The 14,839-nt window shown below is 40.9% G+C and overlaps 1 protein-coding gene across 1 annotated transcript in view; it reads left to right on the plus strand.

Annotated features, from left to right (window-relative positions):
• NDFIP1 (Nedd4 family interacting protein 1) overlaps positions 1–13,144 on the plus strand; it is a 35,656-nt gene extending 22,512 nt beyond the window's left edge. Inside the window, exons 4-8 of the mRNA XM_028527982.2 lie at positions 564–651; positions 1,539–1,663; positions 3,540–3,606; positions 6,777–6,882; positions 12,098–13,144. Coding sequence (XP_028383783.1) covers positions 564–651; positions 1,539–1,663; positions 3,540–3,606; positions 6,777–6,880 — 384 coding nt within the window. The 3' untranslated portion in view covers positions 6,881–6,882; positions 12,098–13,144. The remainder of the gene's footprint in view (positions 1–563; positions 652–1,538; positions 1,664–3,539; positions 3,607–6,776; positions 6,883–12,097) is intronic.
• The last annotated feature ends 1,695 nt before the right edge of the window (positions 13,145–14,839 follow it).

Genomic DNA, 14,839 nt, shown 5'->3' on the forward strand with positions numbered 1-14,839 from the left:
TCTGTCTGCCTCGTGAAACTCCGGAGCTAGGCCCTGGGTTGCTGATATTCAGGGTTTTACAAAGGGCCTGGCTTAACTGAATTCTAGAATTTAAGCCAAATGTGTCAGTAAATTTTCTCATTTTTTAGGTGTCTATATTAAAAAGGAACTTTGTGAATTTTTATAATTTTTGAAGTGTATTGTTAAAAGAACTTGAGTTATAAAAATGCAAAACATTTAGAAGAGAGAGAAAGTTATTGGAGAGAGAAGAAAGATTTGTTTTTTTCCTCTAATTATATCTTTCTTTTACACAATAAATGAAAAAATTAATTTAAAAAATTTAGGTTTCTTAAGTTGTTTTTTATTGAGGTAACATAGGTTTATAACATTATATAGAAGTTTCAGGTGCAAAACGAAATTTAAAAATCATACTGAACCTTAATACTCATAATTTAGAATTGAGTCAAAGCAGTAAATTTTTCTCCTTGGTACTTACTCTTGTCCTTTCTCTTTTTCTAGGTGTCTTTCCTTTGCCTGGAAAGAATTTATTGTGAATTTACCTTATTTTTTTTCTTTTTGTGTAGGATGAGGATTTTGTGGGCCGGGATGATTTTGATGACGCTGACCAGCTGAGGATAGGAAACGATGGGATTTTCATGTTAACCTTTTTCAGTGAGTACATGCGCACAGCAGAGCCTCTGCCCACAGAGCAGCCTGCTTCGGGTTATGGGCCAATCTGACTGAACTAATATAACTAATTGAACTAGTACTTTAATACATTATAATTATTGGTGCCTTTTACTGAAATGTCAGCGCTTAGTACACTTCTGATATCCTTCTCTTCGTCTTCTACTCCTGTTAATATCTTTGGAAAATATTAAAATAACGAAATAATTAAAGCAGTCATGGGAGAGAGCATTTTTGTATGAGCTAAGCCTCATCGTCCAGGTCCGCAAGGGCCACTGCGCCGCACTCCTACTTGTGTCTGACCTGCTGAATAGAAATTACGTGCCTTTAATGAATTTTGTTTTGTAAGCTTCTGTTTTCCGACAGATCAAAGTCAGCGTGATTTCCCCCCTTGGTGTTACTCACATTTATCATTCCATGTGTGAGCAATTTTATTGCTTTTATTTGTTGTATTAAAAAGATATGAAGGAAATGCCACGTTTTTAGAGGTGACATTATGTAAGCTGTCAAAATTTATAGAAGCAGGAGGATGAATAACTTGAATCAGATTATTTGGGAGCAATAATTTAATGTTTAAAGCATTTATTTACTGAAGTATAACACATACGGTAAAGCCATAAGTATACTAATTCGGAGAATGTTAGGGCAATTTTGAAAATGAACAGCCGGAGACATACTGGTATATCACCTGATATTCAGAGGTGGTGTGTTCTTGTTGGCTTTGGGGCTGTGCGGGGTGAGGGTCGTGGGGGCCTGGTGGGGTGTCTTTGGTCCTTGGGAAAGCTGCTTAAACGGGGGCCCGTCGGTGGGCACTCTTGCTCCACGGGTAAGGGGGCGTGTCTGACATCTTTTTTTCCTCCCTGCGTTCACAGTGGCATTCCTCTTCAACTGGATTGGGTTTTTCCTGTCGTTTTGCCTGACCACTTCAGCTGCAGGAAGGTATGGGGCCATTTCAGGATTCGGTCTGTCTCTAATTAAGTGGATCCTGATCGTCAGGGTAAGTTGTACGCCGGAAAAGAGAGGCTCTGTAGAGAAACCATAAGTAGAATAACTTGGAATATTTGATTGTTTCATTTGCTTTCTTTGTATTATGTCAACATTTAAAATGATTTCTGGTTTGTTTTTGTTCTGGTTTCATGAAGTTGAACCTAAATCAGTTTGCAGCTGGTTCATGCATAAAAGTTTTGTAGCCAAATCTAGTGAATATTGGTGGTCCAGAGACATCTATCCTGTAGGTTTTTTACCATGTACTTGCTCTGTTTCTAATGTTTATAATATGTGTTTGTTCTGAAATTAGTTGTTTTTATAATAAGAGGAAGGTTTTATTATAAAAAATACAGGTGTCTTGGTGTTTTTGTTGTCTTGTTAACAGCTAGTCTTCCTTCCATTATTTTGGTTTTAGTGTATCTCCCCCCCCCCCTTTCCTCCCTGCTTCCTCCCTCCCTTCCTTGCTGTCTTCCCTGCTCCCTTCCAGGATGGCCATCAGTAGCATCACTGGTTATGCTGAAACGTTTGGGGAGTCGGAACTGTTTAGCAAGTGCTACTCCACCAGGGGGTCCTGTCTGTAAAGTAAATTAGAGGTATCTTCAGTGGTTTGTTTGGAAGTTAGCGGTTAGAATTATGTGAAGTAATTTAAAATTATAAAAGATCTGGTCTCTTAAAGTATCCTCTGATTTCAAATAAGTTAATTTCTACTGACAACTTTGTAGATAAAACCGATGTATTTATCATAAATTGTCATTATTAACTAATTAATGGGTGTTGACTGACCACTGGAGTTTATCAAACTTACTTATTCTAAAGAAGCTAACATTTTTTTAGGACTCCAGGTTGAGAGTCTGGTAAAAGTTACGGGTTTGCTCATCTGAAATGGAGACTTTAGGTTAAGAACCCAAACCCTAAAGAGGTTCCTCAAATTGGAAAAAAAATAGGTTTTTCATTCTTTCTCTAAATCTTGTTATATTATAAAGAAATAAAATACAGTATTTTAATGCTCAAACTGTGTTACATTTTTGAACACCAAAACCTCTAATAGAAAACAGAGGTAAAGTAAGTTATCGATTTGTTTTTACTAAATTTTTAACAAACATGACTAAATTTTAAACTAAATTTAATGAATCATTATGTGTCAGGATGGTTTTGTCTTGCAGATAACAGAAAACTTAGTTCAGAATGGCTTGGAAAACAGGAAGTTAGTCACATTGGTGCCTCACTGGCATCATCGGGGACAGCTGGCGGTTCCGCTGAGAGTGTGGGCCCAGCTGCTCCCTCCTGGAGTGTGAGGCACTGCGTCAGAAACACAGCAGTGCTCCACAGAAGACAGGCAGCTACTGCTGCTTCTCCTTCCCTTTAAGAGCAAGGGAACCTCATCAGTCTTTAGTTCCCATTGTCCAGAATAACAAGCACATGCCAGGCCCCAGTAAAGGAATGAGATTATCATGATATACATTAGGGGGCTTTCAAGGTCAAGGCATGGCTGGAGGAATAGGAATGAAATCAGGATTCATTAGAAAGGAGGACAAGTAGTTGGTTTTGGCACTGGGTAAGCAAAGTAAAAATATCATTAAAACATATTTCTAGAAGGACCAATATATTTTGTGGGGAAAGATTTTAAAAACCAAGATTTGATCACTTATAAAACAAGAAGTCAGTAAAGGCTGAAAGCTATCATTTCAAGTTTACTTTTCCATAAAAGTAAATATATTTATGTTGTAAGTATTTCAAACCAATAATATATAAAATAGTTCATCTTTAAGAACTAAATGACAGCATTCATATACAAAATAAAGTCTTATGTTTTATGTGACCCATTAAGTTAAAATGTAAGATTGTATCTGCTAAGCTGCTATGAAATATTTTGCTGTATTTTTCAGTTTTCCACTTATTTCCCTGGATATTTTGATGGTCAGTATTGGCTGTGGTGGGTGTTCCTGGTTTTAGGTAAGTGCTTTTAACATAGACAAAGGAAAGAAAAAATTATGTTACATTTTAGAAGTAAAAGTACTTTTAGTAAACCCTCATCTTGCTTGCTATACTGTAATATGTTAGTCAGCAATAAGTCTAATTTAAACAATATTTCTCACAGAGATCAGGCTATTGTCACCATCAGAATAACATGCATGTTAGTAAAATGTCTCTTAGTAGTTGCAGGTTTTTCGTGACCCATCCAAGTTCACTTCTCAGGGTCCCCATGTGACCAGTGGGGCACACTGATAAAGATAGGATGACTCTGCAGTCTGTGGATTCCTTCCCCTTGTGAATTACTGCCATAAAGGTTCACAGACTTAACCCCAGATTGCTTATAAGCATGTTGTGACCAGCAGAACTGCTTGTGAGTGTGTGTGTTGGATCTGTAAGTAGAAAACAGAAACAGACATAGCTTCTGGGAGAACCACTGCTGGCTTCCAGAATTCTTCAGTTTATTGTTAGTGAGAGTAAGAATTATTTTTGATGGGCACAAGGCCTTTATTTATTTATGTAAACCAGGCATGTCAGGTTGTCTTAAAATTTTATTTCTTACTCTTACTTATTTTAAAATCTTTTCTTCCAAGATATTTTAAAGCAAAGAAATGAACGTTGAGGTAAATACTGTTGGCTTCTTCATTCTTCGTAAAGAAAATATTTTTGTTAATAACAGACCACCATCATTTCTATAAAACAGTAGCAGGGCCATCCTGTGGCTCTTAAAGATACAGTTGCCTTGCTCTGCTTCTGTGACAGCACTTTCTCCTATTTCCTGTTTTGGGCCTTTCTGTCACCTCTTTAACTGAGATCCCCAGATCTTAGGCAGAGCTGCCGAGGGGTCTGTCTGGCACAGTGCAGCACTGCAAACAGGCGCTCAGTGCGTTCAGGACCCACCTTCTTTGTCTAGGGTGATAGCCATGCATTGCTGACCCCAAGTTTTATTTAGGAAATGCAAGTCGGTCACGCCATCCCTCCCCTCCCCAAGAGCATCATCTGCTCTACTCTCAGTCATTGGAATTCCAAGGGAAGAGATTGAGTGCTCCCCTCCCCCACGATTATTGAGCAGCTCAATAATGAAAGTGGTCTACAGGAGAGTTACTTTGGAGGAATAGTTCCTTGGCTTGCTTCTTCTCTAACCTGTATCTTTAAGAGAAAGGCTGACTTCTCTTCTTCCCCCAAGCCTAAAGTCCAAGCAGATCCTGAATGGACTGAAGAGCCATTAAGCATACTTTCAGGTTGACTGTTGATATAGTATAGACAATTTAAAGAAATTTAATAGATGGATTTCCTTTTTAAAAAAAAAGTATTTATTTTCAGAGAGAGGAGAATGGAGGGAGAAAGAAAGGGAGCAAAACATTGATGTGTGAGAGAAACACTGAATGGTTGCCTCTTGTTCACTCACCCCCAAATGGGGACTGGGCCGGCAATCCAGGCATGTGCCCTGAACAGGAATCAAACCGGCAACCTTTTGGTTTGCATGTTGGCACTCAGTCTACTGAGCCACACCAGCCAGGGTTGATTTCCTTTTTATACTAAATTTTATGAGAGATAAATTTATAATACTTCATAATTGATCATTCTTGCTATCTTACTGCTTACTAGTAAGATAGCAAGATGGTGAGACTTTGGATATTTACTTAGTGCCCTTGGACCCAGCATTTGGGTCATTTTTAGAAGTTCTCTTGCAGGAGAACCAGCTTTTTTGGAGTTTTCCCTGTGAGACCCAGGCCTGTACAGAGTTCTTATGCTGGCAGCTCATAAATTGCATCTGGCCTGTAGTTGTGGTTTGTTTGTTCAACAGTTATTTTCAGAAGCTTTTTAAATTAGTTGTGATCATTCAGAAATGAAGAATTTTCACATAAAACATGTGATTTTTTTTTTCCTTTAAAAAAATATCTAGCAAAACTCGTCTAATTCCCACATGGTACCCACTGTTTTTCAGGAGCTGAGTTGTAGGTTCTCCTCCATACAGGTTATGTGCTGTGCTCTCCAGTTCTCTAGGACTCCCCGCCCGGCATTGAGGGGTTGGCCCCTCCTCTGTAGTGTTACTGCTTTTTTCACTGACCAGAGTAGTGTTCATTGAGCTCGGTGCTGACAGCTCTTGGTTACTGCCAAAAGTCTGTTTTGTCTGGGTACAATGAGTTTTCTACCACTCAGTATATTTTAAAATGTATCTAAAAGAAGTGGGTGCCTGGACCTGGGGAGAGGGGAGGAGGGTGCAGGCAAATGGGGAGTGACTGCTGATGGGTACTGATTTTTTTAAAGGTGATAAAAATAGGTTCTAAAATTATATTATGGTTTTGGCTGTGGAACTCCATAACTATACTAAAAGTCGGTGAATCATACACATTAAATGGAGGGACTTTATGGTATGTAAATTATATTTCCATAAAGGTGTTTAAAGATGTCAGGGACCATCTCTGGAGGAGGGGGGCCCAGAGTGTCTGAGCTACAGTGGAAGGGGCACATCACCTTCCAGTGACTCTTCCAAGAGGTGCCAACTTCTGTGAAAGTATAGATTCTGGTGTAGCCATACAAAATCAGTCTTACTCTTTTACCTGCCTGGTAACTGAATGGCAAAGTGCCCTATTTGTATGTATTTTTTGAGAATAAGGAAACAGAGAGTTTGAGTTGAGAAGATAATGGCTGTGTTAGGTAAGGGGATCCTGACATCTAGTGGTCAACATTGTGTACTGTTGCTAGTAAAAAAAAAAAAATCCAGTGGCAAAAAGGATGAAATTTCTTATTAAGAAAACAAATTATAGCCTCTCTGTTTGGGGAGGTGGGGGGGGGCAGGTTAATTATCTTGGAATGCTGTTTTGGAATTCAGAAGACAGGCTTTGGTGATGCTTTTCACTGAAGCTTTCAAATGTGAGTGGCCCCATCCTTTTTATTTCCTTTTAGACCAATTAGATTATGAATGTGCAAAAGAGACTTTTATTTGGCTCTTGAGGTTATGTTTTTCTCACTGAGAAATGAAAAATTTGGTGTAGAAATCCTTTGGAAACTAGGGAGGAACTTGTTGATGTTTTGCTAGTTTTTAGCAGAAAAATGATAAAGTGGAGCTTTCAAGAGGGGGATGTTTTGGGGAGGGGACTTAATATGGAAATTATAAATTTATTCTTGACTTTTCTTTTTTAAATTAGGATTTCTCCTGTTTCTCAGAGGATTTATCAATTATGCGAAGGTTCGGAAGATGCCAGAGACTTTCTCAAATCTCCCCAGGACCAGAGTTCTCTTTATTTATTAGAGGTATTAAAGAAAAACAAACTTTATTCTGATCTCAGTGTAATCATGTGAAACCCTGCAGATTTCTGTCGAGGTTTAGAGTAGAGCTGGCTCCTGTGGGAGGGGATGGGATGAGGAGAGGCTCAGGAAGCCACAGCCCTTTTTGGTGAGGGGTGTTTCTGCACAGAGCTGTGGGAAAAGGCAAGTTAGGAGACTTGCCATGGGAGAAAACGGGATCTCAGGGCCGGGTCTGGGTAGTTAGTCATCAGGGAGCTGGGATATTGGGCTGGGACTCGGGGTTGTATCAGTTCCAGAAGACGGTGTCAGGAAGGAGACTTTCAGGCCTAATCACTCAGTCCAGTTATGTAGGGCCCCCAACCCCCTGAGCCGGGAGACACCATGGACTCTTTAAGGAGCTCCTTTTGCCTGGGCTGCCAGGGCTGCCATTTCTTACAACTCAGTCAGGGAGGTTTCCCCGGGCCTCCTCTCAGGGTTACACCCTGATTTGATGACTCTGGTTGGGGGGGGGGGGGGGGTCTTTTCCCTGTCCAGGGTAGGAGGGGCAGGCCGTGTGGGGGCTCTCTGATTCGCAGGTGTTTTTTCCCCCAGAGGCTGACTCCATCTTAACATCAGTAGCTGCAAAAAAGAGATAGTGGGTCTTGGAAAGAGTACCCTAGAGAGGCCTGCCTCGTACCAACATCTGATAGGCCTTCTTGGACTTCACTCTTCGTTCCTTAACACTGTTGAGCGTGGTGGATCCATCCAGACCTGGCTCCTGGTGTCTTAAGCAACACCTGGAGCTGCAGGACGGTTGAAGGCCTCAGGCAAGGCTTTGTGAAGGGTATAGCAGTTGAGATAAGCCTTAAGTGATAGGTAGAATTTATATTAGTGGAGATTAGCTAGGGTGGGGAAGAATTTCAGAATCACCCGAAACAGAGTGGAGAGCGGAAATCACCTGGGAATTAAGAAGCCTGCTGGAGGGACTGGACTGTGATTGTAGCAGAAAGGAGCATCTCGGGGCAGGTCTGGAAAGCCAGGTTGAACAGCTAGCTGTCCTGTTCTCAAATGTCTAGAGTACTAAGCCCATTTGCAGTGGAGCCAATAGGATTCATAGAGCAGCATTTAAACCTAGTGATACATTGGCTCCATTCAAGGCCAACCCCATGTGAACGTCAGCCATTTGTTCCGTGTTCACTGTTGGGGCATCATAGTTTATGTAGCTAATCGTGTGCTGCGGGTGGAGTTTTCAATTCTGAAGATTCATTTAGGTCTCAGAATGCATGTGTCTAGAAAAGAAAGTATTCACCATATGTAATTTACTAATTGGTGGGATGGCATTGAAACTTTTTAAGCAACAGAATAATATGAGAACTTGAATGTAACAAACATCAACTTTTCCATGTATCAGATAGTGTATTAAGCATTTTATTTGTGTAGTTAAATGTACTTTTATGCAAGCAACAGAAGGCATTAGTGACAGGTAAGCTCAGATACATGCAGGGTAAGGTACATTCATCAGGCATTTCTTGCGAAGGTTAAAGTTGACAAAGAACTTAGCCTTGTGTTGGTTGAAGTTTGTTCCTTCAAAAGAACATGTACTTTATTTAAAAACGAAATTTTAGTTAGTAAGAATACCGGTGTGTTTATGATTTTTTTTTAAAGGAATGTTTTTTTTTTAAGATTTTTATTTATTTATTTTTAGAGAGGGAAGGGAGGGAGATAGAGAGAGAGAGAGAGAGAGAGAGAGAGAGAGAAACATCAATGTGCAGTTGCTGGGGGTTATGGCCTGCACCCCAGGAATGTACCCTGGCTGGGAATCGAACCTGGGACACTTTGGTTCCCAGCCCGCGCTCAATCCACTGAGCTACGCCAGCCAGGGGGTGTTTATGATTCTTAAAAAGAATAGTTACAGTTTGTTTCGTGTTTAAGAGTGTGTGGCCCGTCCTGAATTCGAGGTAGGTGACGAAGTCTGACACAGAAGGACGTCCATGCCACTGGCCTGGGCCCTGAGGCCTGGGCCCTGAGGCCTGGGCTGGGCCTGTCTTTGTGTTGAGGGGAGGAAGTCTTGACTGTGAGAGGCTTGTCAGGGGTCCTGTGTTGTCCTGTGCCGTTACCGTCACCATCTTTTTTCCGTGTCTTACTGTGTTTTGCAGTCACTCCCAAGCCTCAGGGTTAGCTCTCACCCGCGGAAGATTCAGAAGTTGGCTCTTCGGGGTTGCTGCCGCTCGCCTTCTCACAAAGGGCACGGAAATCAGCTGCAGGCTTGGATTTTCCCTCATCCAGAATATACTGAGGGGACAGTTTTTTTTTTAAAACAATATTTTCTCTAAGTCTTGTCAGAAGGTAGCTTTGAATCTCCAGATGGGTTGAGAGCACACCCCTGCCTGCGCTCTTCATTCTTACGCTAGAGAGAGAGCTTTCCATTCCTACTAGGGATTGCACACCTTCACCTTGCTTCTGGCACTTAACAAGCAGTCAGGTGGGGGGCCCCGAGCTTCTCAGTGTTCCTGAGTTGTGAAGCGCTATGCTTAGGGTTTTAGCAGTTGGTGGGTTTTGTTTTGATTTTCTGAGATCTCTGAAATGTTTCATGGGAGCATCCCAAGTGTGAAATAAAGCACCTTCAGGGCTAAGACGTGAACTAGGCAGTCCTGAGTAACAGCGCTGTGGGAGCTGTGCTGTCTGTGTTGCCGCGGAGCCTTACTGCCTGAGGCGTTCTTGGAACCGCGGTGTCTCAGAGCTTCCCGTTGGAGGGCATTGGAGGGTTTCTTTGCTGTCTGCCTGACTTTGCTATTCCAGTTGATTTGAAATCATTCCTGACATGCCCAGAGGATTCAGAACTCTAAATTAAGGGTTTGGGGGTTGAGAGCAGCATTTAGAATCCTGTTGACTTTCTTACCAATTTTCAGTGCCCCCAGAGGGGGTAAGCCATAATATCCCATGAGACTGAATTTCTTTTGTCCGTTGACAGGGATAAGAGCTGTCCATCCAGATTCAGACGTAGAATGTCTTCTTTCTGTAGTTCAGGGGAAATTTAGTTTAATTAAGTTTAAAGATGTATTAGAAAACCATCATGTATAAAGATTTTATTTCTTTCATTGAGACTTCTTTCTTTAGTGGACATGTCACTAGTTAAAAGCTACCTGGAGGCTTCCTTTTTGCCAGAAAGACACAGATAAGGAATGTTTAGAATAACTTTGCCAAAATAAAACAAAATAATAAGTTAATTCCCACGCTATACTAAGGTCTAGCATTTTCCTGGGAAAAGTTACAAGAATAGCGACTGTTCTACTGAGGCCGCCCAAAGGAAGGCACGCACCTGGCGAAGACCCCAGGGGCCTCTTTCTAATGAGCCCAAGTAGATGTTACAAAAGCCGACCACTAAATCTCAAGTGCTACTATCACAGAGGCAGCTTCTGGGTTCCCTTTTGAAGCCTATTTAAGGTTAAAAAGGGAAATCTGGTTTCCTACCCCACAGCAAGGAAAGCCAGAAGGAGCTGCTGGCGGTGGCAGTCGGCATCAAGGGGAAGTGTGATTGTGAGGAAGCAGAAAAAGCAAAACGTTCCTTCTGTTGTAAAAAAGAAACATACCATCTACACCCGTATCTGAAATGCTGAAAACTGGAAGATGTTCATACTCATTTACCAGTTAACTGGAAAGTAAATTCTGTGGATTACCACTCTCCCTAGTGGCGCCAGGTAATCGAGGGCGTAATTAAGTAGCTTCAAGGTGGTAACACAGTTGACTGGTGTGTAAACTGTTCCAGAAGCACTTGGGCACGTGAACCGTAATAGATTATAAAATTCTGTTACTTTAGTGACATCTCAAATAGGAGGAAAGAGGATTCGCAGGCCCAGCATCAGTGAGATGAGAGCCCTTTGTAGTGTGGAGGCCTCTGCTGAGCCTGGGCCAGCCGCACCCGCTGGGCGTCAGTGTGACTTTCTCCAGATGCTCTCCTTCCCCCTTTTCTGTGCTGTCCCTGCCTCCAATGCCTCTTACTAGAGGAGATTCGCCTCAAGTTAAAGTTTGATTTATTGGACTGTGATATAAAGTAGCGACTCACAGAAATGTTTCCAGTGCAGTTTTTGCTTCTTAAAAAAATCACAGTGTCCAAGAAGAGATCGTGTGTTCCCCTTGAAATTAAATGATCTGTAGGCTGTTGGATTGCTTTTGTTTCCGAAGTTTGATCTACCGTTTAGTAAAGACGTCCCCAACCCTTGAAACCTGTCTGTCCTCTAGTTCGTGTTCACCACTGTTCGGTAACAAGCTGTGAGTTGGGGTGATCTGAACAGGCTCCCCCCAGGCCTGTGGGAGCAGCGAGTGCCTCTGCAAGCAGGCTCTTTCATCTGGAGTCTGTGTGGCGATGCGGGTCCCCCACAGTGACCCACCTAGGTCCTCTGAGAGGATTTTTGATGTTTGCCGGGTGACTCGGAGGGATCTGTTAAAGGTGATTAACTTCTGTGGAAACAAGAACTAAGGAAAGTGGCCAGGTAGTCATCTGGACCATGTTACATGTTCTTGAAAAATCTAGTGTTTCTACCTAATAATTATAACATTATGTTTTTTTAAATCTATTTGTGGAAACTGATAAAACTGAAGTTATTTAGGTTTGTATTGAGTCTAGGCTCATGGCAAAAACCCCCGTTTGACATCAGTCCACCAATATTCTTTCCTCTCCCCGCCTCCGTCCTCCCCCCTCCCTTTCTTAGAATCAGGTACATGTGATACTTGTGAGTTTACAAGTCGTTTTTGCTGCAAGACAGCATGACATCACTGCCTTCCTTAGTGGAAACCTTCCTCTTGTGAGATCCGGCAGAACCGGCAGAGTAAACAGTTCCTTCAGGTATATTGTGAAAGGGACCTAGGTGCTTGGATCCTCCTGTCTCTTTGTCTCCGGTTTCAGTCGTTGCTGTGGAGCTTGAATGAAGGAATTGCTGCTTGTGTTCCATTCTTTTGTTAGGAAGTTTGGAGAGAGAGAGAGACCCTTAACTTCATGGGGTCTCTCTCCATGAAGTTAAAGAGAGCACTCAAGTTCTTTTTAGTTCTAGAGTCCTCGATAACTTGAAGAACTGAAAATTTAATGCTTATTGAATGCTATGATGTCAGTGTATAGTAATCTTGAAGCCACGTTGAAATGTACTTCTTGTGTCTCTACACATCCTGCCTTTTGTGACCACATCCTTCTCTCCACCAAAATAGCACACTAACGGGAGTTTCAATATTTAATGTCCTTCTCTGGCAGATGTTTTCTGGCAAAGGTCTTCCTGCATTTATGAATTCTCTCTCAAGAAGCAAGAGAACACCTGCAGGAAGTGAATCAAGATGCAGAACACAGAGGAATAATCACCTGCTCTAAAAACATAAAGTACTGTCGCAAAAGATCATTTCTCTCTCTTTGTTCCTAGGTGTAAAATTTTAATAGTTAATGCAGAATTCTGTAATCATGGAATCATTAGTGGTTAATGTTTGAAAACGCTCTCGCAATCAAGTCTGTGATGTGTTAATAATGCCTTATCTATTGTTTGTAGTCATTTAAAATAGCATGAACCTTGTCCCTGTAGTCAGTAGGGGGCAATCTTGCTTTATTCATCTTCCATCTCAAAATGACTTTGAAATTAAATATTTTAGTGTAAGATACGTGTAATGCTGGCCATTGTAAAGGGGTTTTCTCAAAAGTTAAAACCTTTGTTATGACTGCATTTGTGCACATAATTCTTCACATTTGCTGTTAAAATTAATCTAGAAATTTATTCACTTGTACTGTGAACACCTGGAAGCACCACCATAGTGCAGATACATTCAAGGTATGGTCAAGAACACGTCCTTAATTGGTAAATGATAAGCATTAATTTCATAGTCTGTATTCTCAATTTTGCAGTACCTATTGTTCTCTGTTGTGTACCTAAGAGATTGTAAATGTGTTGTCACTGTATAAAATAGAAAGGACAGGGACAAATACAGCTTAATTACTGAAATACAATTCGTGTTACTTTCTGTATGACTAGAGTCCCTTTCCCTTTTTTTCTTTCTCTTACCTCCTGATGATTAGGCCAAGGGTTGGGAGTAGGGAGGGGATTAGCTAATAGGAGCAAAGAAAGAATTAACTTGGAACTTTTGAGATGATCCCTAACATACTGTATGTACTACTTGCTTTTACAATGTGTTAGCAGAAACCGATGCGTTATAAATGTAGAATGATGTGCTTTCTGCCAACTGGTTATTCACCTTGGTTTGCTATGTTAAAACTGTAAATACAACAGAACATTAATAAACGTCTCTTGTGTAGCAACTTTTGCTGTAGATTAGTGTTTAATTTCTTAGTTTGCATTTGTTGATTGCTAAGGCAATATTCTTCTAATCTTCGTTCACATAGATTCATACAGAATCATTCAGTAAATATAAAATGAATTGGTTTGGGGCAATTTTTTCCTTCTTTTTCAGCACAGGAAGTTCCCTTCTTTTGTATCATACTCAGGACATTCCTAGAAATTATGTGAAAATTGGTCTTGCAAAAGATAATGGACTGAATAGGGAGGAGTTGAAGAGATCTTAAATCATCCTAGAATTCCTAATTATGCTTCATTTTTTAGACATAATCTTAGATAATTTATATTTAGTGTTTTCTGCATGTTCTCTGCATTTGCCTTTTTTCTCGCTTGACCACAGCCAGTTGGTGTAAGTCCTGTGAGCACCCAGCTGAGGCAGAAGAGTCCTCATTCCTCCCGATTTCTATTCTTACCTCAACTTTGTTACATTTAGAGACCAGCGATTCTTACCACGTAGGCCATCTGATTTTTTTCCTTCTTCCACTTACTCAAATAAATTATAAAGAAAAAAATGCAGCAAAATGGTCAAATAACACACAAGCCAGCACTTGCATGGTGTGATAGCTGCGCGTGTTCCCTTACCTGCGGCGGGCGAGCGTCCGGGGCGAGCACGGGAGGCCGGTGCAGGGCGTCAGGAGTCGTGCACAGCGTGCAGGGGGTCTGAGAGCCGACCGGGGAAACTGAGCGCCTCCTGGACTGACGTGGCAATAATCGTTCTAACTGATTTATTGATTGTTGTAAGTAATAGGACAATATGTTCTTATTTAAAAGTTGTATTTTGCAATAGATAAGCAGGGGCTTCATGAAAGTTTCTTTGAAGATTTTTTTTATTTTGAATTCAATTATATCAACAGTAGAGTTTGGAAGAGTGTATAGCCTGTAATGTTCTAAGTTTCAGAATGACTACATCTCTAACAATCTGAATAAATTATCTTACAGAACAAATAGAAGGGCCCTAAGTCACGCTCACTCAGACATTGTGGACTCACTTGGTGCTTTTTCTTTAGGTCCTTGTGCTTTATTTGGTTCCGCATGTTCAGTAGTTGTCTGAATACACAGAACCAAAATATTTGGAATTCCAGTTTCTACCTGTGTGGTGATTCATAAGACTTTTGTCAAATGTAACCCTGCGGTTTGATATGCTTTAAAAGTATTTATGAGGATGATTTTTTTCTTTTAAATGTTTTAAAAATTAAAGTCTTTTCTCATCCATAAAGTTGGTACCATAGGTCACCTACAGTCCTTACTGTTCTGGGTGGAAATGTTTATACTGCACACTTCTTGTTTTTTCTTTCTCATCTTTTCTGTCCTCCTTTGGTAGGCTTATTACTAAGAATAAGCCTCTCAGAAAAAAGGTGGGTCTCTAAGATAAATTACTCGAAAGGGGATATTGAAGAACCACTGTAACTCACCCATGGCTATGAAATAAACTGGCCTTGACCCGGGGCTAAGGGACAGCCGGGGCTCACCCAGGAGCACAGAGGCTCCTCCTGTTCCTCACTCGTTACCATTTGGAATCACACAAACGACGTTTAAAGGGCTCTGCGTAGCCATTCCTTTTTTCCTTCCTAAGAAAAGTAGATTGCTTTCTGTGAGAATAAAAGGTGTTACTAAGATTTACTTGTTAAAAAAAAAGAATTAAGAATATCTTTACTAAC

The sequence above is a fragment of the Phyllostomus discolor genome, chromosome 13 (assembly GCF_004126475.2).
Source record: "Phyllostomus discolor isolate MPI-MPIP mPhyDis1 chromosome 13, mPhyDis1.pri.v3, whole genome shotgun sequence".
NCBI classification, from domain to species: domain Eukaryota; kingdom Metazoa; phylum Chordata; class Mammalia; order Chiroptera; family Phyllostomidae; genus Phyllostomus; species Phyllostomus discolor.